The following is a 27,179-nucleotide window of genomic DNA, read 5'->3' on the forward strand; positions in this document are numbered from 1 at the left end:
GCCGTTGGGAACATTTTAAAAGGAGCCAAAACTTGAGCTGAAAGTAGTCAAAAGTAGCCATGCCATTCCATCTTAGCTGTCGCGTAAAATACGATGTTTTGCTCATTAATAAATTGAAGTGTAAAAAAATTGATAAAAATTATTCTTGGCGGTGTTGTCAACACTAAGCTTCAAAGAAATTTTCCGAAACTAAACGTGTGTTTATCCACCGCTTTACGCATAAATGTAGGCATCCGCTCTCGCTCCCACGTGCGTTCCAAGCCAATCCCAATCCATAGCTTGTGGTCATTTCGTTTCATAGAGTTTCTTACTATTTCGTTTGGACGGTTGGCAGCAAAGCGCTCGCTTGTGAATTTTTATTTCTTCAAGCTTTTTGAAGTTTGGTGGCGGCACGCGTGAGTCACCGAGGGGAACCAGGAGGCACTGCTTGCGTAAGTATACATTCTGTCCTTTTTTCCCTTTCATGTTAGTTGTCAGCTAATATTTACTTGTGAACTTGTCAAGAGTGAGGACAATGAGCACGCCTCGTGTGTCGCCCCTTTATCTAACTTGTCTGTAGGCATCTGTCAGCAGTTGTCTTTTGATTAACTCAGCGGCGCATTGCAAGGTGTAACTGCGTGTAAGGGTTGGGGTAATATGAAGTAACACACACGTACACGAAGGGAAGCGCTTCTAAATGTCGTGTGTGTTTGTGTGTTCCTTCATCAGGGTGAACGCACTATCCCGGCAAATCTTGTTGGCGCATTGCTTCTGAGAGGGTTTGTTTCTCACGGCACATCGTACATTTATGTATGTGTATAGATATTATGATCATGATCGCAATGACAGTCGTCACGTGGTTACGGCGCTCGGCTGCTGACTCGAAATAGGCGGGTTCGATCCCGGCTGCGGCGGTCGAATTTCGATGGAGGCGAAATTCTAGAGGCCCGTGTACTGTGCGCGATATCGGTGCACTCTAAAGAACCCCAGGTGGTCGAAATTTCCGGAGCCGTTCTCTGCGGCGCCCCCCATGACCAACCAGTTGCCACGTGCGATGCAGTTGAGTGTTTTTCATCGCCAATTTTTGCTTTTGTGTGGCTAATCGCTTGGTTCAGGCATGCATGTCAGACGTCATAGAGTCGCAGCCTGCATGCCTTGTGCTTGATTGACAAATGCTTCCATGGCAGTGTTGACATTGTTGCGTTGCGAGTCTCCGTGCGATGAGAGAAATGTGACAAGAACAGGATGAATGAACACAATTCTTCTGTACTGCCAGAAGTAATGCTGCTCCTGCCAGTGATCGGTTACAGAAAAAAAATTGAGAGTACTTTTTATTTATGTGTGTCCCTTCCCGCTACTGAGAGCCTTGTATTACAAAGTCTAGATCAGTGTGACTCTACATATAGCGAGTGCTAGTTTCGAGCTCGCTAATTGAACGCGCTTGTTTTCACTCTTCCTCATTTGGTCAATCTTGCGTTTTACTGGTTTCTTTTTTCATCACTATGCTCCTGGTAGACTGCACTCAGTTTGATGTTCAATGCAGTGAAGTTGCACGCCACTATTGCTGGCTGTTATTTGGTTCACATGACAGCAGGCACAGAAATATTGTTTAAATAAGTCCCAAATTGCAGGCGCTCGTGACACTTGTAACTCTCAACTCATGAAAGTTCAGAAGTGCGTTGCGAAGTAGAACGAGATGGTTGTAAGAGTACCTGTCAGTTGTCATGGTAGTGTGAAGTTTTCGGCACCCAAACAGGCAAGTGCCAGTAGAGTATGGCACAGACAGTGTCTGGTAAAAATCTTTGTTTCCCCATTAATCTTTTGTCGTGTTTCCTCTGTGCAGCATGTCGAAACCATTCGCTGTGGTGAAGTTTCCTCTTGAGGACGACTGCCTTGCAGTCATTCCTGTCGGATGGCTCACAGAGACAAAAGAAGAGTGCTACTGGCCTGTGGCCAGGAGCTCGGAGGTGACGCGGCTCGCAAAAGCTGAGGCCGAGCCAGCTCTCGGAGGGGAGTGGATGCGTTGCCCAGTGGTCGTCGTTACCACTTGCCATAAGTAGTCTTATTGCAGACATATTGATGGTAGCTTCATCAGCGATTGTAAAGGCCTCTTTGCTAGATTCTGTGAGTCTGCACCTCTGCATGGCTAAATTACGACTAAGAAGTCATGTTGATAGCCACCGCTTAGCCAGCTGTCAAAAAGAGGAGCAGAATGAACTGTTAGCTATTGCACTTGTAAGCTGATGAACTACTTCTGAAACTCATTAGTGCCTTGTTTTTGAAGACCTGTAGTTCCCAGAATTAGTGCTGCACTCAGTATGCTTAATAATATTTAGTACAGAAAGGTTTAGTATGGTCATTTTTTTTTTGCATTATGAAACATTTTTTGGCACACAAAAAGCACAGACAAGGAAAGAGCACACAATACAAATGCCAGACATCAATTGATGCTTTGCGTTGTGTGCTCTTTCCTCATCCATGTTTGTTGTGCACTGAGACAGTGTTTCATAATGCAAATTCAGAACCAACTCATCCAGCTGTTTACATTTAGTTCAGTTTGAATTGTTAGCCTGTCGCAGTGGCTGAGTGGTCCATGCTGCTGAGCCGAGGGCCCAGGTTACATCCTGTCTGTGGTGAAATGGAGCAGTGCAGAATGCGCTTGTGCTCTGTAATATCAGTGCATGTTAAACAACCCCATGTGGTCTAAATTAATCTGGAGTCTTCCGCTACGTCATTCTTCATAGCTTAAAGCTGTTAAATCCTAGAAACCAGAATCACACTTTTAATTGTAAATAAAACAATGCCTCTGCCACATGAGTGTTTCACAGGCTTTCAAACTGATAGTCTGTTGGCCTGAGTGTTGCTATACAGGCAGCTGAACGGGCATCAAGTCAGCAAAGCAGCCCTCGGACATATTTTGTAGTGACAATTCTGTTAAGTATGGATATGTGTTTAATTATGAGGAATTATGTGAGTTAGTTTTTGAAACCCATAGTTTGTACGAGATTTTGGTGCATGGTATTGAGGGTGCCTAAGACTGTATGCTGTTTGGGCAATTAAATATGTGCTCTCGAAAGTCTGCCAGTTTCCTTTCATAAGGTTTCTGATATAAACAGCAAGCTTCTTGTGGTAAGCGGCCGTGATGGTTAGCAGTCTATGGTTGAGGAAGGAAGGACCCGTGCTCTCACTGTAATGTAAGTTATCAATCGCTCGTACAGCTCTTTTTTGTAAAGTAAGTACTTTCACAAAATTGGTTGAGGTAGTCGTTCCCCAGATCAACAAACAATATTGTACGTGCGAAAAGACTAGAGAGAAATAAATTTGTAGTTTGAATTTTCGAGGCAGTATTGTGCGAAATTTATTTAGGATACCAACAGAGCGAGCCATTTTAGTGCAAATGTAGTTTACACGATCTGTCCAGAGTAAATGTTCTTCAAAAATGACTCCAAGGAACATTGTAGAGCTGACACGAGTTATAGGAGCTTGCTCGAAGTGAATTTGGAAGTTGTTCGGAACTTCCTTATTTTTGGCTCTAAACAGTATGTACTTTGTTTTCCTGACATTAAGTTCTAACCTATTTGATTTTAACCAAACAGACAATTGGGATAACCAACTATTGGAGGCTGCTTGCAAAATATTACTATCTTGCCCTGAAAAAAATACGTTAGTATCGTCTGCATAGATTATAATGTTGTCTGCTGGATGAAGGTTGACGATATCATTAATATATAATAAGAACAACGTTGGTCCTAGAACGGAGCCCTGTGGCACACCAGACACAATCTGACCGATCCCAGATGAAATACCGTTAATGATAGTTGTTTGAGATCGGTTGTCAAGGTAGCTAGCAAATAAGGTTAAAGGAACGCCGCGTATTCCATAACACTGCATTTTTTCAAGCAATATCTTATGGTTAACCGAGTCAAACGCTTTCCTCATATCAAGGAATATGCCAACTGTTAGCAGTTTATTTTCTATGTTTTCAATTAGCTTTTCTTTGATTTCCAGTAAGGCGGCCTCAGTTGTTTTGTTTTTTTTTAAATCCGTACTGTTGCTTGGAGATGACATGGTTTTTGTCGAGATATTGAGAATGTTTGCAGGATCCTACAAGAGCGCCGAAAAAAAGGTGCGGCGCTACGAGTTCACTTCAGCCCTAGAAAGCTCGGCAGTTTCTGGTAATTGAAATTCTCATATTTCTTTATTGATGAGAAATTATTTTGCATACTCAACAAGACGTTCATGTGCAATTCTTTTTTAGGAAATGAGGGCCACAACGATGTTGTACAGCTGCCGTCACCACGTAAGACATGAATTCTCATTTGTTAAGCCGCCGCGGTGGCTCAGTGGTTACGGCGCTCGGCTGCTTACCCGAAAGATGCGGGTTCGATCCCGGCCAAGGCGGTCGAATTTTGATGGAGGCGAAATTCTAGAGGCCCGTGTGCTGTGCGATGTCAGTGCACGTTGAAGAACCCCAGGTGGTCGAAATTTCCGGAGCCCTTCACTACGGCGTCCCTCATAGCCTGAGTCGCCTTTGTATGTTAACCGCCTTAAAACTAAAACACCATTTCTCATTTCTATTTAATGTAAGGTCGACATTGTGTTAGTTTTGATTGGGGATTTATGGTAGTATGCTTGCAAAATCTGGGAAAAAAACTCCACCGTAGCTAATTGCACTTGCAGAGAAATGGAACGTGCTCAGACTTGGCATCAGCTTTTTACATTTGCCATGCTCTCAGATCAGCAGTGATTCTGCCAGTAACCATTTCGTGGCAAACTCTCTTACCCACGTTAACAGTACTGCGAACAGGTTTCTATTCACATGACATATATTCTGCTCTCTGTGTTTGGTTTCGCCATGACAGTTTCTTTTGTGTCCTTAAATGTACCGTATTTTCCAGTGTATAAGACGCACCCGCCATATATGCAGGCTGTAATTGAAAAAGTTGCTATATAAGACGCACCCCAGTTTTCCCAGTTGGGCTAGTGAGGATCAATTAAACACGCTTGCGCGACCATCACGAAATTCACCGTACTTGTGAGAAATTCTTAAGCAACGCTAAGTGGTCGAAAAAGGCAACACTCGCGCCATTCCTGCCCACGTTTTGGAAAAAAAGAAAGAAAAACAAAAAAAAACTCTCCCACATGTCCATAAGAACATTTTATTTCTACTTAAAACCTTGGAAGTCTTCACCTTCGGATGCGCTATCAAAAAGTTCACCCATTTCTGGTGGCAACGCGACTGAAATATTCTCTTCGCACTACGTACATGGAGCAAACAAAGTGGCAAAGGGTGGCTGAAAAAAGAACGCCGGCTTGTCCTGGCTTGTCTTGACAATGGCGAGAAGCGTGATTGTCGTCATCTTTTGGCATTTCACATTACTTTTGCTTGGGGCTTCCGAAACGGTGGTGTGTTTGTGATCCCGGAAGTCGTCATCCCCGTCGTTTCATGATAAAGTTCACCTAAAAAAAGTTGCGCACGGTGGTCCCCGTATTGAAGTATTAACCGTGTTACAACCGCTTCATTGCTAGTGATATTTTTTCGGTAAAAAAGGCTTGAACATGAACCTGAGTAATTTCTGAACTCTCTAAAAAAAAACGAAAAATTCGCATATAAGACGCACCCTTGTATAGGACGCACCAGCAAGATTTTTGAAAAAAGCTGCGTCTTATACACCGGAAAATACGGTACCAATGCACCATGCTGGTGCATGAGAAATGTAATTATTGAAGTACTATAGACACATATTTAAAAAATTGAAAACTGATTTTTCAGGAAAGAAAGTGGTGCAGTAATTCTCTCGCATTTCGGTGGACATTCATAAGAGAAGGGATAAAGGAGGGAGTGTGAGAAGAAAGGAAGAAGGAGGTGCCGTAGCGCCCTGGGATAATTTCAGCCGACTGAGGATCTTTAACGTGCACTGACATCGCACAGCACACGGGCACCTCTTGCGTTTCGCCTCCATCGAAACGCGCCGCCGCAGTCAGATCACAACGTTCTTTTATGTGTCATAGGTATCTGCATGATGTGACATTGTTTGTCACGTCAACTACTTGTCATGGAGGTGTCGGTTTTGATGGGTTTTGAATTATGAAGTCTTTGTACAGCCTGTGATTGAAACCAAATTAAAATATCTTTTCGGCCAAAGGAAGTGTTACTATTGCCTGGGGGGCATCTCTATATAACCAGGAATTTGTTTCTGAACTTCGTAATTTTGTGTCTATTGTGTTTTAAAAAGATCACCTGTATGAAAAACAGCCTGGCCATGCAACTGTTCTGTCCCTTCTCCAAAAATATCCTGAAGTAGCATTTCTGCATTCAATTAGGATAGAAATGTGACATTGTGGTTGTACACAGTAGTGTGTTCTGTACTTCCTGGATTGCCATCAATGACGCATGTTCATCTCCAGCCCCACTGAATCACGCTGGGGAGAGCGTGAACGAAAACAGTGCGCCACCCAGCAAGCTGGAGGGGTCGACAGCTGGGACTGTTGATGGTGAGATTTTCACTTTGTTTACTTTTGTGCAAAAAGAGAAATGCAAGCCAAACATGGGGACACAGTGAGAGGACAGAACAAATGCTGCTTGTCCCGTCTTTTCACTGTGTTCCTTTCTTTTAATTACACTCCTATTTTGTCTAGTATCAAGTGACACAACAAAATATAGAAGCTAGATCTGCTTTGCCTTAAAGAAAAACAGAGCAAATTTTAAATTTCTCATTGTACCTGCTGCTGCCGAGCAGCAGTCAACAGGCCCAGAAAGACCTAGAGAATATACTTATTCAGGAAGATATTTGCACGGAGTTCTCCTCAGTGGCTCTTGAAACGGTGCTAGGAGCACATTTCTAGTTTCAAACTATGTGCTTTGAAAGGGGTCACTCTGAAAATCATCACATGTATTTCTCAAAAACCATTGTATTGAACTGAAGTGGTACTGGAATTTACAACCTAGTACTTCCATTGCTTTCTCCTCTTGTGATTCATAGTGGAGTGGTTGTTGTGTGCCCTTCCCAAGAGCTGTATGTTGTGCTTTTGTTGGGTTCTTTTGGATCCTGGCATTTCTGTTGCCTCTCTCGGCCTACATCACCACCAGGAAGCCACTCCTACGAATTGCACTCTACACAGTAGTCCCATGTTCTGTGCATTTGTTTCCTTACCAGCATAATTTGGTCGCTTGGTCGCGGTTGGTCAGCAAGGCCCATATTGTAATTTTTCATTGTCTTTCAAAGTATTTTAAAAGTTTACTGGTTGGAAGTCAATGCAGTGCCTTGGATGCAGCGAAATGTGCTGAAAAAAAATTAATTGCGCTATCACAAAGCTCCCATAAAGGGTGCTGAAGGAGATAAGCAGCCAATAATAGTGGCATGCTCTGAAGGAGGACCTCTTGCTTAGGAAAGAACTGAACAGCCTAACTGCCTTGTGGAGCACATCAGCTGGCTCCTAGTCTTGTCTTGCCTGCAGAAAATGGATGCGTGGTAAGAGATAAATGTGACCTTGTTTTATTTCTCAACGGTTTGGGACCTCCTGTGCCTAGCAAGAAACATTTGGTCCACCTCTTTGTTGCATTTCGCTTGTCAGCTAAGGGCTATAATTCCATAAGGGCTATCTTTGTTGCAGTTTTAATGCATTGATCTCTGCCAGCACTTGCAGTTAGAACAGATGTCTACCTCCAGCATTTTGGCCAATGTGGGTTTTGCCGTGAGCAATACTTTCCAAATGGTGCAATGCTATATTAAGGGCACAGGCCTGCTCTGCTTTCTCGCTTCTATTAGCACATGCTTCTCATGACACTGGAAGAATCCATTTGCGACTAACTGCTGCCATCTCTGCCATGGTGCAATAGCAGTGGAAATGCCCATGAAGCAATGTAAAAATTGGCGAAGCTCATAGACTGAGAAGTCCTTTACACAACAAGGCTGCAGGTTCTGTGCTAGCTATCACACATAGAGCAGCTCCATTTCACCTAGGTGTTTGTCAGTGCATGGTGACATTTATGGCATTTAAATTAGGCTAGCAAGGAATAGAACATGAATTAGAAGTGTCCTGGAGGATAAAAACTGGGGGAAGTTTAGGAGCATAGTACAGAGTGTGTTGCTGCCTACTGTTAGCCTCATACTGTTCTTTATTGTACCTCAGTACGCAAATGATATTATTGCGCCCAGGTTAACCCTGCTCTCACTGAAATTGTTGATTGCTTCAGTTTCAGCTACCCTGCTGAAGCTGATGTGCCTGGTGCTGGAGGTCCGACAGCAGCAGCGCGACTTAATGCAGCGGTTACAAAGGCTGGAGGATCACGTGCTGCTGCGGTCGGACCGGCAGCTGGAGCAGAGGACTCGGCCAGTGTCCCCCTCGCCACCGCCTCCCACCCTTGCACTGCCCGCATTCTCCCCCGAGGAGTTGGACACTGTGGAAGCTGCCGTCCAGGACGACAGCGTGGCTGCTGGACTGGTGATTTAATGTTTCTGATAATTCGTGTCTGGAAAAAATGAATGCCTACTAACGAATTGCATGCATAATGTAATTCCGAGGTTTGTGAAGAAATCTTGAGCTCCAAGAGTATTTGCATGCTGTGCTCTGTGAATAACATGCTCTTCATAGATATAATTCCTGCTGTTGTGCTGGAGTGTGCTGTCACAGTGTGTTTTGTTAATGTAAATGTCTTGTTCATGAAAGTTGCTTGCTGATATACACACTGGCTGTTTCAGTGAACATTTTCAGGAATTCCTAAGAATAGGGAGTTCAAAATAGAAGAAATATTTGCAGGTACACACGCACAGTTATGCAGTAAATTATGTCCACCACTGCTGAGAGATCGTTCCTCCAAAAAAAAAATTGTTTTCCCATATCGAACTTGCGCTTCTTTAGGAATTTTTGAGAGTGTTCACTGGAACGCCCTGTCGATTCCTTGTGTGGTGAGATTTACTGTTCGAAGCAAAAGTGGTACGCAATGCCCAGCCGGTAGCAGAGCTTGCAAAAACTGCATCACGTGTCGAGACAGCTGTTAGGGGACTCTCTTTATCTGCTCTTTGGCTCCTATCAATTTGTTGGGCTCAGTAGCAGTGCTGAACATGTGGCGCTCGCAATATTGCTTACGGCAAGTGCCAGTTGTCACATCATGTTTCAGCCACGCAATGCAAAGAAAATGCCACCTGCGAGACTGCTGTCGCATCAGATCAGAGCGTTTAGGCGAGAAGGAGCGCTAAACAGCAAACCAAGCTACTGATGCTGGTTCTGTGCGAAGCATTGCACCTATCACATCTTGTAGTAGCTTGGTATTTGGCGGTGCAGTCACAGGCTTTTTTGGGGCAGTTGCTCTCAGATGGTGTCACTCAATGTCATTCGATGTAGTTTTCCAGAGCTCTGCCGGTGGCCGGTCGTTGCATAACAGACTTGGTTCCAACAAATTTTTTTTCTCAGTCAAATATTTCTGTGATTACATTATTGTTTTACATCGATCAACAGCAAAAAAAAATCCCCTATGCTTTTGTTGCCTGTGGCTGCCTTTCTTCGTATGTGTCTCATAACGAGCCCCTCATTTTCCTTACATTTGTCATTTATTGTTGTGCTGTTTTAATTTAGTTCAGCAGTGGACTTTGTAGCTAACATTAAGGATGTTGTAAGGTCTGTTTTACAGGAAGCTGAGCTTTCGGTTAATATACTGTTGCATGAACTGCTGTGAACACAGCTGGAAGTTGGTCCTCTCTCAGTGCGTCTTTAATTTCGGCTAGGTTTCCCAAATAATGGGGCAGCTTTAACCCACCTCTTCCCTGTCTTTTGCTCACATTATGCACATTTCATTACTTAATCTGCTGCCAAAAACAAGCAACATCGTTTAATTAAATGTGGTTGCTAAGCACGCAGCTTTACTCAGGTGCTTGGGGATTTAAATAAGCGCCCTTTGTATAGCATTACCGTATTTTCCGGTGTATAAGACGCACCTGCCATATATGCAAGCTGTCACTGAAAAAGTTCGTATATAAGACGCACCCGTGTATAAGACGCACCCCAATTTACCCAGTTAGGCTAGTGAGGCTTAATTAAACACGCTTCCGCGACTATCGCGAAATGCACCGTACCTGTGAGCAATTCTTAAGCAACGCTAAGTGATCGAAAAAGGCAACACTCACGACATACCCGTCCACGTTTTAGCAAAAAAGAAAGAAAAAACGATACAGCTCCCCATATGTCCATAACATTTTATTTGTACTTGAAACTTTCGAAGTCATCATCTTCAGATGCGCTATCTAAAGGTTCACCCATTTCTGGAAGCAACTCGGCTGAAACATGCACTACGTACACGGAGCAAAAAAAAGTTGCAAAGGGTGACTAAAAAGAACGCCGGCTTGTCTTGACAATGGCGAGAAGCGCGATTGTCACCATCTTTTGACGCTTCTCATTACTTTTGCATGGGGCCTCCGAAACAGCCGCGCGTTTGTGATCCCGGAAGTCGTCATCCCCGCCGTTTCATGATAAAGATCACCCAGAATGTCGCACACAGCGGTCCCGTTATTGAAGTATTAACCGTGCTACAACCGCGTTATTGGTAGTAATATTTTTTAGGTGAAAAAAGCTTGAGCATGAACCGGAGTAATCGATGAACTCGCAACAAAAAAGATGAAAAATTCGCATATAAGACGCACCCTTGTATAGGACGCACCAGCAAGATTTTCGAAAAAAAGCCGCGTCTTATACACCGGAAAATACGGTAATTAGACTGCTCAATTTCAGGGTAGTGAGCCCCGCCATGGTGGCTCAGTGGTTAGGGCACTCGACTGCTGAACCCAAAGACTCGGGTTCAAACCGAGCCGTGATGGCCAGTTTTCCATGGAGGCGAAAAGCAAGGCGCCCGTGTGCAGTGTGATGTCAGTGGCGCATGTTAAAGACCCCACGTGGTCGAAACTTCCGGAGCCCTCCACTATGGTGTCCCTCATCATAGCCTGAGTCACTTTGGAACTTTAAGTTCTACAAACCAAATCAATTTTAGCGTAACGGCTGTGCAGAGAAAACACATCCAGCACATAGATATCTGCAAAAAGCATTATAGTTATAATATAATAATGTCCAAGATGCAAAGCATAATGGGTAGGAGTTGGCCACCTTTGCTTAATCGCTAAAGTTTCCCTGCTCTTAGTAAACTGGGAAAAAAAAGAATGTCCATATTGATGGTGGTGCTTTCTGCTGGTAGCAACTAGTCAAGCTATTGTATCATACAGAAATTATGCATTATGATTGTAGGTACTCGCATGGGCTGTTGACAGGTAGTCACACAATTGTCTTAGCTATTCGATTCTGCTAAACTAAATGAAATTATAATTGATGTTTGTGCCTAATAGCTTGTGCACCTGTGGTGTTTCTTTTCAGCGAAAGCAGCTGGTCCGCCTGGGGGGCAAGGGCCTGAGGGAGGTGGGCTCCAACATAATGACCGCCATCATGGGGGTGGCTGTACAGAGGATGTACAGCCTCCATGGCCGCAAGGGCAAGTGGTCATTTATTGCCCTGAAGTTATGCAAGGTGGCAACAGGTATGTTGTTGCAGTAGCTTTTAACTGAATTTTAGAAGATGAGTGGAAGAACATGCACCAGGTTCTGCTGCGCTTTGTTTTCTTTTCTTCTTTTCAGTTGATACTTTACCAGTTTTCTTTTTCATTACAGGTGAATATTTTGTTACTGTTTTTATGGGGGTAGTCATCTGCAGTTTTCTTCCATGTGCATCTGAAGATATATGAGTCAGCAGATGCCTTTCAAAGAAAGCCCTCCCATCAGTCACATCCATCTCTTGTCATGGATCGTAGTCGTGCCTTGTATCTGCCAGCCATTTGTGCTCCCATATGTTAGTAGTGCAAAGTGGTCGACCGTGATGTCGCAGCAGCTTTATACAGTTGGTTAGAAGAGCTTTCAGGTGGATTTTCTCCTCAAGTTGTATTTGGATACTGTAGTCCTTTCATTTTGGCACGCACTTTGAGTTAACATGTACTTGTGGCCTTTTCTGTTTTCTCTGTTGCTGAAATAATCTTGATTTCTGTTAACGAGCAAACTTTTTCTGCTGGCCTAAAATGAACGCTTATCTTATGCAGATGCCATCTGTGAGAAGACGGGGGCGGATGTGGTGGAAGCGCAGGGGTTTATTAGGAAGTGGTTGCCAGGTTCGGTGGACCGTGGCGGCGGACGCAAAAGGCGTTTTGCCGAAGCGTTTCTGCCAAGTACCGCTGCCGGCCTGGCAACCACTGCGAGCCCCTGTGCTTCAGCCCCCAGCACAGTGCCCTCCCTTCCCCAAGCGGCCCCCACCTCCCAGAAATCCTCCTCCCGCGCGGCCCTGGCTCCTTCCCAAGGTCCCGCCTCCTGCGCGGCCCTCGCTGCCTCGCAGGACTCGCGCAACCGCGCGGCCCCAGCCACGGTGCCTAATTATTTAATAAATAGTTTCTCAGTTGGATTCTTTCGTTGCCTCATTTTGTTGTGCATGTGTATAGAAGAGATGATTGCAGCTTTGCAATGCCAAAACCCATGGCTTTCCCAATGCGAACATTAACTGGAATGTGAATATTCGCTGAACTGGAAATGCAATGGCATAAACTTCGGGCAAGCGTTAGCAGAAAGGCTGAACAGTGGCCTAATTGTGGTATGTCAAGCCGGTGTTGGTAGAGCGGCTGAAAGTGGGTACAATAGCGGCATGAATGTCGGTTCAGTGTTGGTAGAGCGGCTGAACAGTGGTCTGATAGTGGCATGAATGTCGGTTCAGTGTTGGTAGAGTGGCTGAAAGTGGGTACAATAGCGGCGTGAATGTCGGTTCAGTGTTGGTAGAGCGGCTGAACAGTGGTCTGAGAGTGGCATGAATGTCGGTTCAGTGTTGGTAGAGCGGCTGAACAGTGGTCTGAGAGTGGCATGAATGTCGGTTCAGTGTTGGTAGAGCGGCTGAACAGTGGTCTGATAGTGGCATGAATGTCGGTTCAGTGTTGGTCCGAACATCAGGCCAAGGTTGGAAAAAGTAACTTTTTGCCCCAATGCCGACGTCGGTACGACTTTCGAGCCGGTTTTGACCAGCATTATGCCAGCGTCGGTCCATTGTTGGTGTGCTGCTTGGGTCGTTGTCGTAGGGGTCGTCGTCGTCGTAGGGGCATGGTCTTCTGTTTTCGTCGATGGAGGATCTTAGTTCTTGCGCTCAGAAGCAACCTCACCTCCAGGGTTGCTTTATTCAGTTTAACCTTCGGGGGTTGGGGAAGCGTCCACGCACTGCGTAGCCTCGGCTAGGAGATACTTTGCGCGGTGACGATGGCGACGGAGAACGCAATAGGCGGCTCGGCGATGAGTATCCTTCCCGACGCAAAAAATTCTCAATTTCGGCTGGTCGCTGGCCGGGTCGGGGTCCTGGGGCGTCGTAAGGGAACCCTCGGATGCCCATTCTCCTGTATGGGCAGTACCGGAGAATGTGACCGGCTTCTCCGCAGTGCAAGCATTGTGGGCCGCGCTGGTCGGGTGTTCTCCACTCGACGCATTTTCCTCGGCCGTGTACGACGCCCATAGGACGGGCGAGTTGGGGCGAGAGGGCGGCGCTCCAGCACAGCTGGCGAAGGGCGATATGGGGCTTGGGTCCCGTCGTCGAGGTACAGGACGGCGCACTGCTGCGGCGTAAGTCATGGCTGGAGGCTCCAGAGGCTGCGTGGTAGACTGGAGTCAGGTCTTCCGGCGAATAACCCAAAGGGCTGGCGTCACGACTTGCAGGGGTTCCGGTATCTGGAAGGCTACCCAGCATCTCCACCAGATGTCACGTAGTGGTGACTGAAGTCCGGCGAACAGGAACACAGCGAGAATGTCTTGGAAACGAAACTCTTTATTTGGGCTGACTTGCGCCCAAAAAAGAACTGAATCACTCGGCGGCGGCGTAGAAAGAGAAGTTTATTTTATCTGTCATAGCATAGAAAATACAACAAAACAGATGAACTTAATTCTGTGATCATTCAAGCACATGCGCAGTGACGCAGCACTGAGCATGTCAGTAATGCAGTAAAAATGCCGATACTCGACCGCCGCGCAGGACGATAAAGTATGTCGACCATTTGCGCAAGAACTCAGCCTCGCTCATTGACAGAGCGTCCATGCGGCGGCGGCGTAAGCAACAAACGTGCTCGTCAGCCGTCGAACTACGAATGTCCGCCGCTCGCAGCATCGCTCAATTTAAAGGCGGCAAGGAAACTTCCAGATAACAGGACAAGATCATCTAGAGTAATCTGGAACAACAAAGATGCAGCTCTTCATGGCTGCGATCAATCGAGATTAGTCTGGTCGCTTCTCGCGTCACGAACAAAAGTGATAACAACTCTTTCCTGCAGCCTTGAGCGTGAACGAACAAACACTACAATGATACGTGGCAATATAATGCTCCAACCGTCTTTATAAAGAACCCGACGGTTCCAACCGCTTTTGAGTAGACTTCCGAAGGTTAAATGATGTACTGGTGTCACAAAATTCGGCGCATTTTTGAAGCAAACAAAGAAAAACAGCGCCGCGCGGACGCGTCTCGCCGGCACGGGACGAACGGGAGAGGAGGAAAGCCCCGCGGAGTGCCTAGCCTGTGTGCGTGTGCTCCCTCTCCCCTCCACCACCGCTCACCGACGAAGCGTGCGCCGAGGAAATGAGTCATCCACGCCGAAGATTTCTCTCGAACATGCGAGTCGGTTCTACTGTTAACAGGGGAAAGAGGGGGAAGCCTTGCGTGCGCTAAGACATGTCCCCCTCTCCTCTGCACTCGGACGTCGGCGACGCCGCCACAATGGCGCCACGCCAGAATACGCTCGAAACTTCGAGATGCGACCCCCGACCTCTGACCAATGGGGACGCGCGGCCAGTGAGAAGAGGGAAGGGAGACAGCACTGCCAATGTTGAGTGTATGTGCGCGCCCATTCTGGCGCGTAGAACGAACAGACGGGAGAGCGAGCCTATAAAAGAAGGACGTTGACCGCTGTCAAGTCAGTCCGAACCGCCGTTTAAGCTTCATCGAAGCGCGCCCGTTCGACTCCTGAGGAAACACCACTCGGCCAGCATCGGACCAACGAGGCAACGGTCGCCAGTCTGCGGGACGTCATCGTCGTGGAACTCTGGTCGTCGGATTGCCGCAGTGCCCGGTGAACAAATTGTGTTTTGTTTGTTTACCTCTCTATCTGTGTTAGTGCCCTTTAGGTGCAATATTGCCTTTGTACTGTAGTCTCTCTCTCGAGTCTTAACTTTGCCCGAGTTGCATTGCTTGTTAATCACTTTGTATGTGCTTGTACTAGTGATTGTGTAATCCTCTGTATCGTCTCTTTGCTGCATAAACTTAGTTTTTTTTGTGCGCCTTTTGGCTCCGACCTATTCTCTGCCTTGCGACCGGCGAAAGCTGGGCACCAAACGACCAAAAACCTCTTGTCACTTGGTAGCTGGTCTCCACTGAGCTTGCCACGCCGAGTCGGGGGCATCTCCATCGAGTCCGAGACCGCTACCCCCACACGCTCTAAGGGTGTCTGGGAGCTTCACGCGTAAAAGTGCGTCGAAGTGTGGGTGACAATATATTCTGGCGTCCGCGACAGGACGTTTGGTGTTAGTAAGCGCAGATAACGGAGAAAGAGTCGGAAGGAGTTTACGAATTGTAAACGAGTGTTAGCAGCAGAGCGATATTCTGAGGTGCCGCGCCGAAGCGGTTAGTGATGTTCACCGTGTAGAGGTGTTCATTGCCTTGAATGTAGTGTTCGGTCTCCAAATATGAGCTTTAAGGAGCTAAAGGAGCTAATACAGGTCGGCCTCCTGGTGGGGATGGCCGGAGCCGAACTGCGAGAATGGGTGGACCAGGAAAGAGAGAGAGCTCGAGTAGAGAGAGAGAAAGATAAGCAAGGGAAACGTGAAGAAGCCGAAAGGGCTTTTGAAAGAGAGATGGCAATCCTCCAGAGGAAGCTTGCTGAAATACGGCGTTTGAGGAACGTCGGGGAGCCAGTGGAGTTACCGCCGGAGGGGCCGGGTGGAAGACTAACGAGTCTAATTTGTTGACAACCACGGCAGAGGTTGTAACTAGCTCCACTAGTGAGAGTGAGGTTGTGGAACAGCCAATTCCTGCAACCGAAGCCACAGACAGCGAAGAACAGACCAGAGTGTCGCTTCCTCAGGAAAGTAAAAGTGTCACCACTGCTGAGGTAGTAGGCACTGAAGTAAAGGCCAACCTGATGCTTCAGTCAGACAGAACCCTAGGGCTGCCTCCTGAGGACGAAGAAGCAGTTCGGATCCCTATGGAGGAGTCCGAGTGCAACGCGTCTGAGTTGTGCAGTGCAGACCACGAGAAAGAGTGGTTAAGGGGCACTGAGTGTGAAAGCTCAGACGTTGTAATAACGGAGGAGAGCGCACTCAGTGAAGACCCGGAAGCCGTTCCGAGTGAACAATCGAGCAGCGAGGAGGGCTTTCCCGAAGAGGAAGGCGAGGAAATTTGTGCCTCGGAGGAAGGAGACAGTGCAGTACAAGGAATGGAGCACCACTGCACTGAAACTAACGTGCTCAGGAAAGTATCAGAGAAAGCTGAGGAAGCAACACTGAGCGAAAGTGAGGAGAATGAGTCATCAACGGCTAATGAGCCATGCTCAGAATGCCCCTCACAAGGAACGCTCCAAAAGAAGAAAAAGGATTTTGAAGAAGAAAGCTCAGCCCTCGAAGAACAAAAGAGAGCTGAACCAGTGGCTGCATCGCGAGAGAAGAACTCGGATGACGCAATTGGCAGTGAACCGGGCTTGATCAAAAGGAAAACTTGGAAGAAGGAAAAAAGAAAGAGAAATGAGTCGGACATCAGCAAAGCAGGTGAAGCCGCAAAGCAGAAGCCCTGGAGAAAATTCAGGAAGAAAACGGGAAGAAACAGAACCAAGCTGAAGACAGCCGCGTCGAATGGAAGCGAGCTACACGAACATCGCAGCAAAGTGAGAAAGAAGCTGCGACGAACAAGCCCAGCGATCAGCAGACTCAGTCTGGAGGCGCAAACACAAACAGAAAAGCGCGCGCCGAGAAGGAGAACACAAGAACTGGAGCCGTCATGAACGAACTGGCGTTAAATTTGTTCGCAACAGACGCGCTAATCACAGGAAAAGGGGAAGGGTTCGAAGCATGAACCGATGCACAGAGAGCAGTACGAATAGGAAGCTGGGCCAAAACAGCGTTCGGAAGAGAAGCTTCAGAATGAGGCGGAAGGAGAGTCGAACCCGAGACAGGAAGAAAACACCGAGTCGCGTAAGAAAGAGAATTAAAAGCGCGACTGCAAGCTTGAAGCAAGCAGTAATTCTCTGAGCCCGCTGGGTAGGCCAAACTTGGAAGTATAGGCGAAAGTGTGCCTTGTATTTGCGTCCTCCATGTTTGTAGCCTTGTGTTAATGTTCTGCACAATCGCGGCGTGTTTTATCTGGATTGTGAACATTGCATTGAGTTAAGTATGTGGAAACATCATTGCATTGATGTATGTATCTTGGCATTCGCCATTGAAGTTGTGAGCGCATGCATGTGCACGTGAATTAAACCGCCGAACTGCGGCGTGTTTTGAAGTGCAGTCTGCCCATTGCACTGTGTTATGTATGTGAAAGCATCAAGGTATTGATATATGTATTTTGGCATTCGCCACTGACTTTGTGAGCGCATGCATGTGCGCGCGAATTTTGGGATTTGTGAATATTGTTACACAATATTCTTAACGGAAGGGGCAGTGTCACAAAATTCGGCGCATTTTTGAAGCAAACAAAGAAAAACAGCGCCGCGCGGACGCGTCTCGCCAGCACGAGACGAACGGGAGAGGAGGAAACCCCCCCCGGAGCGCCTAGCCTGTGTGCGTGTGCTCCCTCTCCCCTCCACCACCGTTCACCGACGCGGCGTGCGCCGAGGAAATGAGTCATCCACGCCGAAGATTTCTCTCGAACATGCGAGTCGGTTCTACTGTTAACCGGCGGAAGAGGGGGAAGCCTTGCGTGCGCTAAGACATGTCCCCTTCCTCTGCACTCGGACGTCGGCGACGCCGCCACGATGGCGCCACGCCAGAATACGCTCGAAACTTCGAGATGCGACCCCCGACCTCTGACCAATGGGGACGCGCGGCCAGTGAGAAGAGGGAAGGGAGACAGCACTGCCAATGCTGAGTGTATGTGCGCGCCCATTCTGGCGCGTAGAACGAACAGACGAGAGAGCGAGCCTATAAAAGAAGGACGTTGACCGCTGTCAAGTCAGTCCGAACCGCCGTTTAAGCTTCATCGAAGCGCGCCCGTTCGACTCCAGGGAAAACACCACTCGTCCTGCATCGGACCAACCAGGCAACGGTCGCCAGTCTGCGGGACGGCATCGTCGTGGAATTATGGTCGTCGGACTGCCGCAGTGCCCGGTGAACAAATTGTGTTTTGTTTGTTTACCTCTCTATCTGTGTTAGTGCACTTTAGGTGCAATATTGCCTTTGTACTGTAGTCTCTCTCTCGAGTTTTAACTTTGCCCGAGTTGCATTGTTTGTTAATCACTTTGTATGTGCTTGTACTAGTGACTGCGTAATCCTCTGTATCGTCTCTTTGCTGCATAAACTTTGTTTTGTTCGTGAACCTTTGGCTCCGACCCATTCTCTGGCTTGCGACCAGCGAAAGCTGGGCACCGAACGCCCAAAAACCTCTTGTCACTTGGTAGCTGGTCTCCGCTGAGTTTGCCACGCTGAGTCGAGGGCATCTCCATCGAGTCCGAGACCGCTACCCCCACACGCTCTATGGGTGTCTGGGAGCTTCACGCGTAAAATTGCGTCGAAGTGTGGGTGACAACTGGTCGCCGACTCCGAACCCATCGCCCGCGCCGACTGCCTCGTCGCTTAGCTTGGAGGAAGAAAGTTGTTCTCAAAGATGGATCTCGCAAAAGGGTATTGGCAAGTCCCTCTGGATGTCCAATCAAGGAAAAAGATGGCGTATTCGACTCCCAGTGGCATCTACCAATTTAGGAGCATTACTTTCGGCATCAAGATCACCCCAGCTTTCTTAGCGAAGCTGATGAGGAAGCTTCTAGACGGCATAGACAACGTCTGCCATTACTACGACGGTCTGCTCGTGGGGACCGAGTCATGGGAGGACCATCTAAGGGCACTGGAACAGGTTTTCACGCTAATCCGGGAGGCCGCGATGACAGTGCACCCGAAGAAATGTGAACTCGGCGTCGATCAGCTGTGTTTCCTGGGCCACACGATTGGACACGGGACTCTTGGCACCATGGAATCAACCTCAGAAAGGATGCGCCGTGCCCCCCGACCGACAACCAAGCGCCAAGTGCGAGCATTTTTGGGCCTAGAAGGATACTACAGTGAATTCATCTCGAATTACGCAACTGTTGCCTCCCCTCTGGCAGACTTGACCAGGAAGCTCGCGCCGAACAGCGTTAGGCGGGGAGGAGAAGAACAACAAGCCTTTAGCAGCTTGAAGCAATTGTTCTTAGAAGCCCCCACCCTGCAGGTTGGAGACTTCAGCAAGCCATTTCTGCTGCGTACCGACTCCTCAGATCAATGGGTTGGCGCGGTATCCCTGCAGGAAAGGGGCGGACTTCTGCTCCCCGTCGCCTACGCGAGTCGGAAGCTACTTCCAAGAGAGAGTATGGTAGAGAGAGGGTGTGGTAGATGGTCCTTGGCGATCACAAAATGAACAAGGGAGGGCAAAACCTCAGGTTGCTTGAGCCAACGTTTCGACAAGGGGACTTTTCTTCGTCTTGGCAAAGCGTTCATCATTGGCAGGGATTAAATACGGCCTTCGCTCCGAGGAGGAAGGCCCCGGGGGTGGGGAATGAAAGTGGTGTGAGAGAAGATGCGTGTCAGGAAGGGGACGGAGGTGAATCTTGATTAGTTAAGCTGCAATAGTGGAAAAAGTTATATACGGGGGGGGGGGGGGGTGTAATGAACAAAGGCTTTGAAGGGGCTGCGACGGGGGGGAGGCACTGGGTGGACCTGAAAAACTCAGATAAGAGGATTAGTCACCGTGCTACAGGGAAATGAGAACAAGGCAACAAAATAGGCTGGCACTGGAAGGAGAAAGAAAGGTGTGGCATTTCCAAGGAAGGACAAGGCGGTGGGGGGGGGGGGGGGGGGGGAAGGGCTCGAGTTCAGAGAAAGCCAGAAGGTGGGGCGGAGGGGGTAATAGGAATGTCATGGTTTCCGAGAGAACTGATAGTAGGGGATTAGGAGAAGAAAAAGAGAAAGAAAAAAGGGGTGAACAAAGGGAGAGGGTGAGAAAGCCGGAAATGCGGCGGAAGATATGACGTGGGAAGGGTGCATAGAGCGATAATATACTTATGCGAGGTTCTAGGAAATGGTCTGACTGCGGTCAAGACATTTGTTAATTTAAAATTATGCTAACCCTTGAATGTACCTGAGAGATTCCAGGTTTCCTCTGGACATGTTAATCCCTGTTGGTTGCAGTGTTTTAAATTTGTGGATTAGGAATGCTTCTCTGTATTTTCTGTCCCTAGTCGATGTGTGAGCCTGACTGAAGAATAAACAATTTGAGTACGTCGAATTTGTGATGGCGTTGATTAAAATGGGTCGACACTGCCTTCTGTTCATTTCGTGTTTTGTCAACTCGGTGCCCGTTTAATCTGGCACTCATTGTTTGCCCGGTTTCTCCGATATAGTTTCTGGCAGAAGGAGCACTGAAGCATGTAGATAATATTGGAAGATGTGCAGTCAAAACTGGTCTTTATATCGAAACTGAAATCGCTTGCCGTACTTTTAACCGTAGTGTCACTTTGTAAATGTTTGCATGCCTTGCATCTATGTCGAGAGCATGAAGTTACTGTCGATGGTGGTTTCTTACCGAGCCTAGCATGCACCAGGATGTCCTTCAGGTTTGTGTTGCGTCTGTATGTTACCCTTGGTGCGTCGGGAAATGTTTTCTTCAGACGGTCGTTACCAGTTAAAATGGGGTGGTATTTCCGGAGGATATTGTGTATGTTTGAAAGCGCGTTTGAGTATTTCGTTATAAGTGCAGGAGGTCGTTGACTGTTAGCTTTTGTTCGTTTTTTAAGAACTACATCTCGTTTCAAAGTGGTTGCTCGTTGGAACGCATTATTAAGAGTTGTCGGTGGATGGTTTTTGTTTATTTGAAACAGAAATGAATACAGCAAACTATGTACAATGGTACTGGACCCATAGCCAAGGCTAGTGTCTCTAGCCTAGGCTAGGTTTCTGATGATTAGTGTGTTTTTTAGCGAGTGGAGGTGTTTCAGGTAGTCGTCGTCGTCGTATGCCCTCTCTCTTGGCGTATGCCAAGAGAGAGTATGCCAAGAGAGAGGGCATACGCAGCAGTTAAATAGGAGTGCTTGGCCATTGTTTGAGCGATCAAGCGCTTCAACTTCTATCTATACGGCAAACGGTTCACCGTCCAGGCTGATCATCAGCCCCTGAAATATCTGAACGAGGCTCAGTTCGTGAATTCACGGCTGCTTCGCTGGGCGCTGCTCCTACAGGAGTACGACTTCGCTATCGAGAGCATTAAAGGAAAAGATAACGTCGGCGCACACTACCTAAGCCGGGCGTGACTCGGCATGGAGGGAAGTGAATGCGCGCTACGACGGCTCAGTTTCCGCCTTAGTAAGTTAGTAATTTCTTTTCTTTTCTTTGTCTGTTGTGGACTTTTTTGTGCTTGGAATGTTCGGAAACGCAAGATGTGCGTATGTAGTGTGCAGTGTTGAACTGTTTCTTTGGAAAGTGCCGCGTAGAACAGTCTGCAGTGACTGGGACGTGACGATGTGAAGTGTGCAGTGCGCGACTGTGCGAGCCATCGTGGGAAACTGGTTTTGCGACGAGGGACTGGTGCGCACGCATGACAATGAAGTGAAATCCAAGGTATCACGAAATCTCGTCTAGTCGGGTGAATACATGTTAAAAATAAAGAGGCACCCACCAAAAATGTGTAGTCAATATTACAGACGTTTCGGCTTCCACGCGGAAGCCTTGTTCACTGAAGGAAAAAAAATTCCAACATAACGCTTAAGTATGCTGCACTAATCGCCTGCGGCGATTAGTGCAGCCGCAGGCGATTGGTGCAGCGTAGTGAAGCTCTATGTTGGAAATTTTTTCCTTCAGTGAACAACGCTTCCGTGTGGAAGCCGAAAGGTCTGTCATATTGACTACACCTTTTTAGCCGGTGCCTCTTTGTTTTTAACATGACAGTGAAGAGCGCGCAAATTCATCTTCGTTTGCTATCTCGGCAAGACGCTTTTGTGCATGCACGACAGTTGTGCATTTGATTTTGAAATGTTATTACGAATAACATTCTTTTCGTGGGGGTTGTGTCACAAAGTGTGTGCATGCCTTATTTTCCTTTTTTCTTTTGCGACTGAGGTGGCCACGGCTGGCCACGGCGCCGGTTCTTCGCAAGCATGTCGCAACGCGGCGGCGATAATTTCGCACCCCTCGCGGGGCCATCCCTCGCGACATTGGAGGGCCAAGGCCGCTCCGCCTCCTCCTCAGGATTATCGTCGGGAAGCGAGTGATTACACGAGGTGGGGACGGGAAGTGGCCGGTTGAATGCCCTAACACACTTCCCGACCTTGGCAAATTAGCACCCCTCCTCGTTAGGACCGTGCCTTTCCCTTGCGTCCCTTCTCAATCTCTTCGTGTTTCTTTCCCCTCGTTCTCAACATCTCCAAATTGTTGGCGCACTGTGCCTAGAGGATTAATTTGCTGGTTTTTCTTTGTTTCTTGATTTGCCGCGGGAATGGGCCGGCGGGAAAACCATAGCGAGTTAGTTGGCTTCGAGATTTCGGTGCGTGCGGACGTGTGTGAGGTCAGCAAGGGAAGTGGTCGGCAAGCGAGCTAAGGCGGGTGGCTGACGCGTAGTGCGCGGCGACGGCGGCCCCGAAGACGCGTGGCCCAAGTTCGCCCGTATCCGCAACCCCCCATCAGCCCCGCGCGCCTGCTCAGCCCGACGCTCCCTGCAACCGGACCCTTGCCACCCCGCAGCTAAGCCAACTTTCCTCATCACTCGCTTTACTCTTTTTCTTTGTCCTGTCGCTCTTTCTAGTCGTAACCTTTTGTGTATTATTGCTTTGTTCTTGTAACGTTGTATAGTTTTTGCCCTGTTGTTTTCCTCTTCTTGTTAATAGTTGCGTCCTCATTCTCTGTGTGTTCCGCATCGCGCCTGTGTATTTCCGCTTTTTTGCTTGACTTCTTTGGCCACTTTTTTTTGTGTCCTTTGCCCAAGTAAAGGGGTTGGTAAAGAACTTGCCTACGCCTCATGCCTCCGGTCAACGGCTAATCAGGCGTGGCCCCGATCGCCGGTCTGCAGTCGATCCGCATCTTTTGCACGCGGGGTGGCGAAGTTTGTCGCTCCTCCCCCTCCAGATTTACGGAGAGTGCAGTGGTGGCCAGGTTGGCCCGATTAATTATAATTTAGGCGCCAACCAAACATCAAGCGGCCCACAATATCGGACACCCTAAGACACTTAGCGATGTGCACACGGTCGACATGGTAGATAGGCTTCAAACGAGCGTACGCATCAGTACCTACAACTGCGGGTACCTAATATTCATAATGACAAATGTTAGCTGCTTCATAGACGCTGCACGTGGTTTATGCTAAACCCATAAAGAAAACTTGGCTAGCTTGAACATAGACAAGCATAAGCTTCGCGACGTCTTTGCAAACCCGCTCAGTCAAAATCTTGCCGCCAAGCACCTCGGGGGGTGCAAAGCAATATGTGGATATAGCGCTCATTAAATCCATCATCTTGCCTTCTAGGGGCCCTTGGGCCTCACCGGACGTCCTAGTTTTACTAAAGCGGTAGGTTTTCAATGTAGTTAGACATAGCATACGCGCGATAACTGTGTTTAACCAGGCTGGCTCACGGTTTTGCACTGCCGGCACGCCTCGCAACGATATTAGTTCATTAGTAGTATTATTTGTTGAAGACGACGTGCACGATGTGCAATTCACCGCACGAGTGTGTGCATTCAGTTCAGTAGTAGTATCAGCTGATGAAGGCGAAGATGTACAGCGTACAGCACGAAAGTACGGTGGAATTTAGCTTGGAGATTTCGTCAGGCACTTTGTGAGGGGGGTTCACCTCCTCCCGTCAAATTAAGTACCATACACCTCTTCCTTCTAAACACGCGTTACCAAACACCATCACGTTAATGCTTTGACTTATCAGATATTTGCTGTCGAACACTGGGCTCTAGCAGTACAGTGATCGCTAATCGGATCATTATTGTTCCTTAAGCAGAGAACAGAGCCGCATTCTGAAGTAGGCAGAGACAGAAACGTAGTTGTTGGGAGAAAAGGACAACGAACTGACAACATGAAAAAGATTGGTATGTGTCAGCTAAAGGGCGAAATGGTTTTGTCTTTCTCATTATCTGTAAGTCTCTTCCTTCGAAGTTTGCTTCGAAATCTGAAGGCCCTATCAACTATCTACAGTTTACAGCCCAGTACCCAGATATTTTCAAGTTATGGACCTCCTCATGTCCGCATGCATTCCTATGGAGCAGTTTACTCGTTACATATATTGTCACGCGTGGTTCAGTACGGTTGGCATGGTTGGCACGGTTGGATACGTGAAAGTAGGCGACTGCAGCGGACATCCGTACCAGCTCAGAAGCGGAGCATTCGCTTGCCCCACACTTCGGCTTCTTTCCTTTCTCAAGGCGAGCACGCGCGCATTCCGCGCTGTCGTGTTTCCACGAGAACGGTGACGACGAATGGACGGTGTCATTACTCCCCGGCAAAAAGAAGCGTCCTCCCGATGCTGGGAGTAAGTGGAGTGGTCGGAAGGACTGAACAGGATTAGTGGGCGAGGCTACCGCTTGTCATAAGGCTTCAGGCGGACCACGTGAACCACTTTAGGGCACGGAGACCGTCGGGACTTCTGAAATCCATCGGGAATGACCTTGTAGTTGAGGTCGCCCAATGACCTGACCAGGCGGTATGGTCCGAAGTAGAGATGGAGGAGTTTTTCGCTCAGTCTTCCTCGCCTAATGAGGAACCACACCCACACACGGTCGCCAGGCGCATAATGGACGTCATGCCGGCGCCGATTGCAGTGATCTGCATCTCGAAGTTGTTGGTCCTAAATTCATACTTTGGTTAGTTGGCGAGCCGCTTCGGCGCGTTCCAGGAACGCGTAGGTATCAGTCTGAAGGCTAGAGTCGTCCAGATATGGCAACATTGCGTCGAGCATCGTCGTCACTGCACGGCCGTAAACGAGGTGGAATGGGGACATCTGCGTTGTTTCTTGCATGGCCGTGTTGTAGGCGAAGGTGACATAAGGGAGCACTTCGTCCCACGTTTTGTGTTCAATGTCGACGTACATGGAAATCATGTCAGAAAGTGTTCGGTTCAGTCTTTCAGTCAACCCGTTCGTCTGAGGGTGGTACGACGTTGTTCGGCGGTGGTCGGTATGACTGTAAACCAAGATCTCCTGCAGCAGCTCAGCCATGAACGCAGGGCCTCTGTCAGTGATCAGCACTTCAGGTGCACCATGGCGGAGGACGATCTGACGCACGAAGAACTTGACGACTTCTAAAGCGGTGCCGCCGGGTAGAGCTGACGTTTCTGCATAGCGGGTAAGGTATCAAGAACCCAGCTTGTTTGGTTGACGGCACATTGCGATGCTGACAGGCTCGGCAAGTTCTGACGTAGTGAGTGACATCAACACGGAGACGAGGCCAGTAGTAATTCTCTTGGATTCGGACTGGCGTACGGGCTATGCCCAAATGTGCAGAAGTGGGTTCGTCATGGGAGGCTTGGAGGATTTCATAGCGCAGGTTAGCTGGTACGACGATTAGGTATTGCATATTGTTTGGAGCGAAATTTTTCTGGACCAGAAAACCATTACGGATGCATAAAGATGACAACACGCGCCTGAAAGCGCGCGGGACGGTCGTGTTGCTGTCGTTGAGAAATTCCATTACATGTCGAAGTTCGAGGTCGGCGCATTGTTGGTCAGCGAGGCAGGAGGCGTGAGAACACTCAGTAAAATGTCATCATTGCAGGCCTTGGTAGAAGGATCTACTGGGGCGCGGGACAGACAATCGGCGTCAGAGTGCTTGCGGCCGGATTTGTACTCGACAGTGATGTCGTATTCCTGGAGCCGCAGACTCCATCGGACGAGGCGAGCGCAGGGGTCTTCGAGGCTTGCGAGCCAGCATAAGGCATGATGATCGGTCAGCACCTTAAAATTTTGCCGTAAAGGTACGGTGGGAATTTCGAAGTGGCCCATACAATGGCAAGGCATTCTTTCTCGGTAGCAGAATAGTATGATTCGGCTGGTGACAAACACCGACTTGCGTAAGCGATGACCCAATCTTGACCTGCTTGGATCTGGACCAGGAAAGCACTTAAGCCGATGTTGCTAGCATCAGTATAGAGCTCCGTGTCGGCGTTTACGTCGAAGTGAGCCAGAACGGGAGGCGCCTGCAGGAGGCTTTAAAGGCTGCGGAATCCATTTTCTTGCGCTGCTTCCCATCTGAAAGGTGTGTCCGTCCTTATTAGGCGCGTCAGTGGCTCGGAAATGCCAGCAAAATCTTTCATGAAGCGACGGTAATACGCGCACAATCCAAGAAAACGGCGAACAGCTTTCAGGTGTTGCGGCGGTGGAAAATGTGCAATAGCTGTTGTTTTTTTCAGAATCAGGCTGAACACCAGCTAGATTCACAACGTGCCCTAAGAACTTCAGCTCTGTATACGCAAAGTGGTATTTCTCATTTTTGAGCGTGAGTCCAGAAGACCTTATTGCTTGTAGGACCGATTCGAGGCGGTGAAGATGCTCCTGGAAAGTCGGGGCGAAGAAGACAACATTGTCAAGACAGACGAGACACGTCTGCCATTTTAAATCGGCGAGGACGGTATCCATGAGGCGTTGGAAAGTTACCGGTGCAGAGCACAGTCCAAAGGTCATGGCCGTAAATTCATACAGGCCATCCGGAGTAATAAAGGCTGTTTTTTCACGGTCCCGCTCATCGACCTCAATTAGCCAGTAACCTGACTTGAGGTCCATCGAAGAAAAGTATTTCGCGCTACAGAGGCGATCCAGAGCCTCGTCGATCCGGGGGAGAGGATAGACATCCTTTTTGGTGATTTTGTTTAGGCGACGGTAGTCTACACAGAACCTCAATGTTCCGTCTTTTGTCTTCACAAGGACGACTGGCGCTGGCCAGGGACTCCGGGAAGGATGAATTACGTCGTCGCGGAGCATTTCCTTGACTTGGCGG

At 48.1% G+C, this 27,179-nt stretch overlaps 1 protein-coding gene across 1 annotated transcript; it reads left to right on the forward strand.

The window, feature by feature from the left end:
* Positions 1-333: 333 nt before the first annotated feature.
* On the forward strand, positions 334-26,119 carry LOC149326884 (uncharacterized). The gene is made up of 8 exons (XM_089564714.1): positions 334-431; positions 1,823-4,154; positions 4,238-4,279; positions 6,388-6,474; positions 8,177-8,424; positions 11,338-11,497; positions 12,050-12,436; positions 25,962-26,119. Exons 2-8 carry the CDS (start codon positions 3,929-3,931, stop codon positions 26,117-26,119), a joined length of 1,308 nt encoding a protein of 435 aa, XP_089420840.1. The 5' UTR covers positions 334-431; positions 1,823-3,928.
* The last annotated feature ends 1,060 nt before the right edge of the window (positions 26,120-27,179 follow it).

Source organism: Amblyomma mixtum, chromosome 10 (assembly GCF_055824585.1).
Source record: "Amblyomma mixtum isolate Tamu chromosome 10, ASM5582458v1, whole genome shotgun sequence".
Classification (NCBI taxonomy): Eukaryota; Metazoa; Arthropoda; class Arachnida; order Ixodida; family Ixodidae; genus Amblyomma; species Amblyomma mixtum.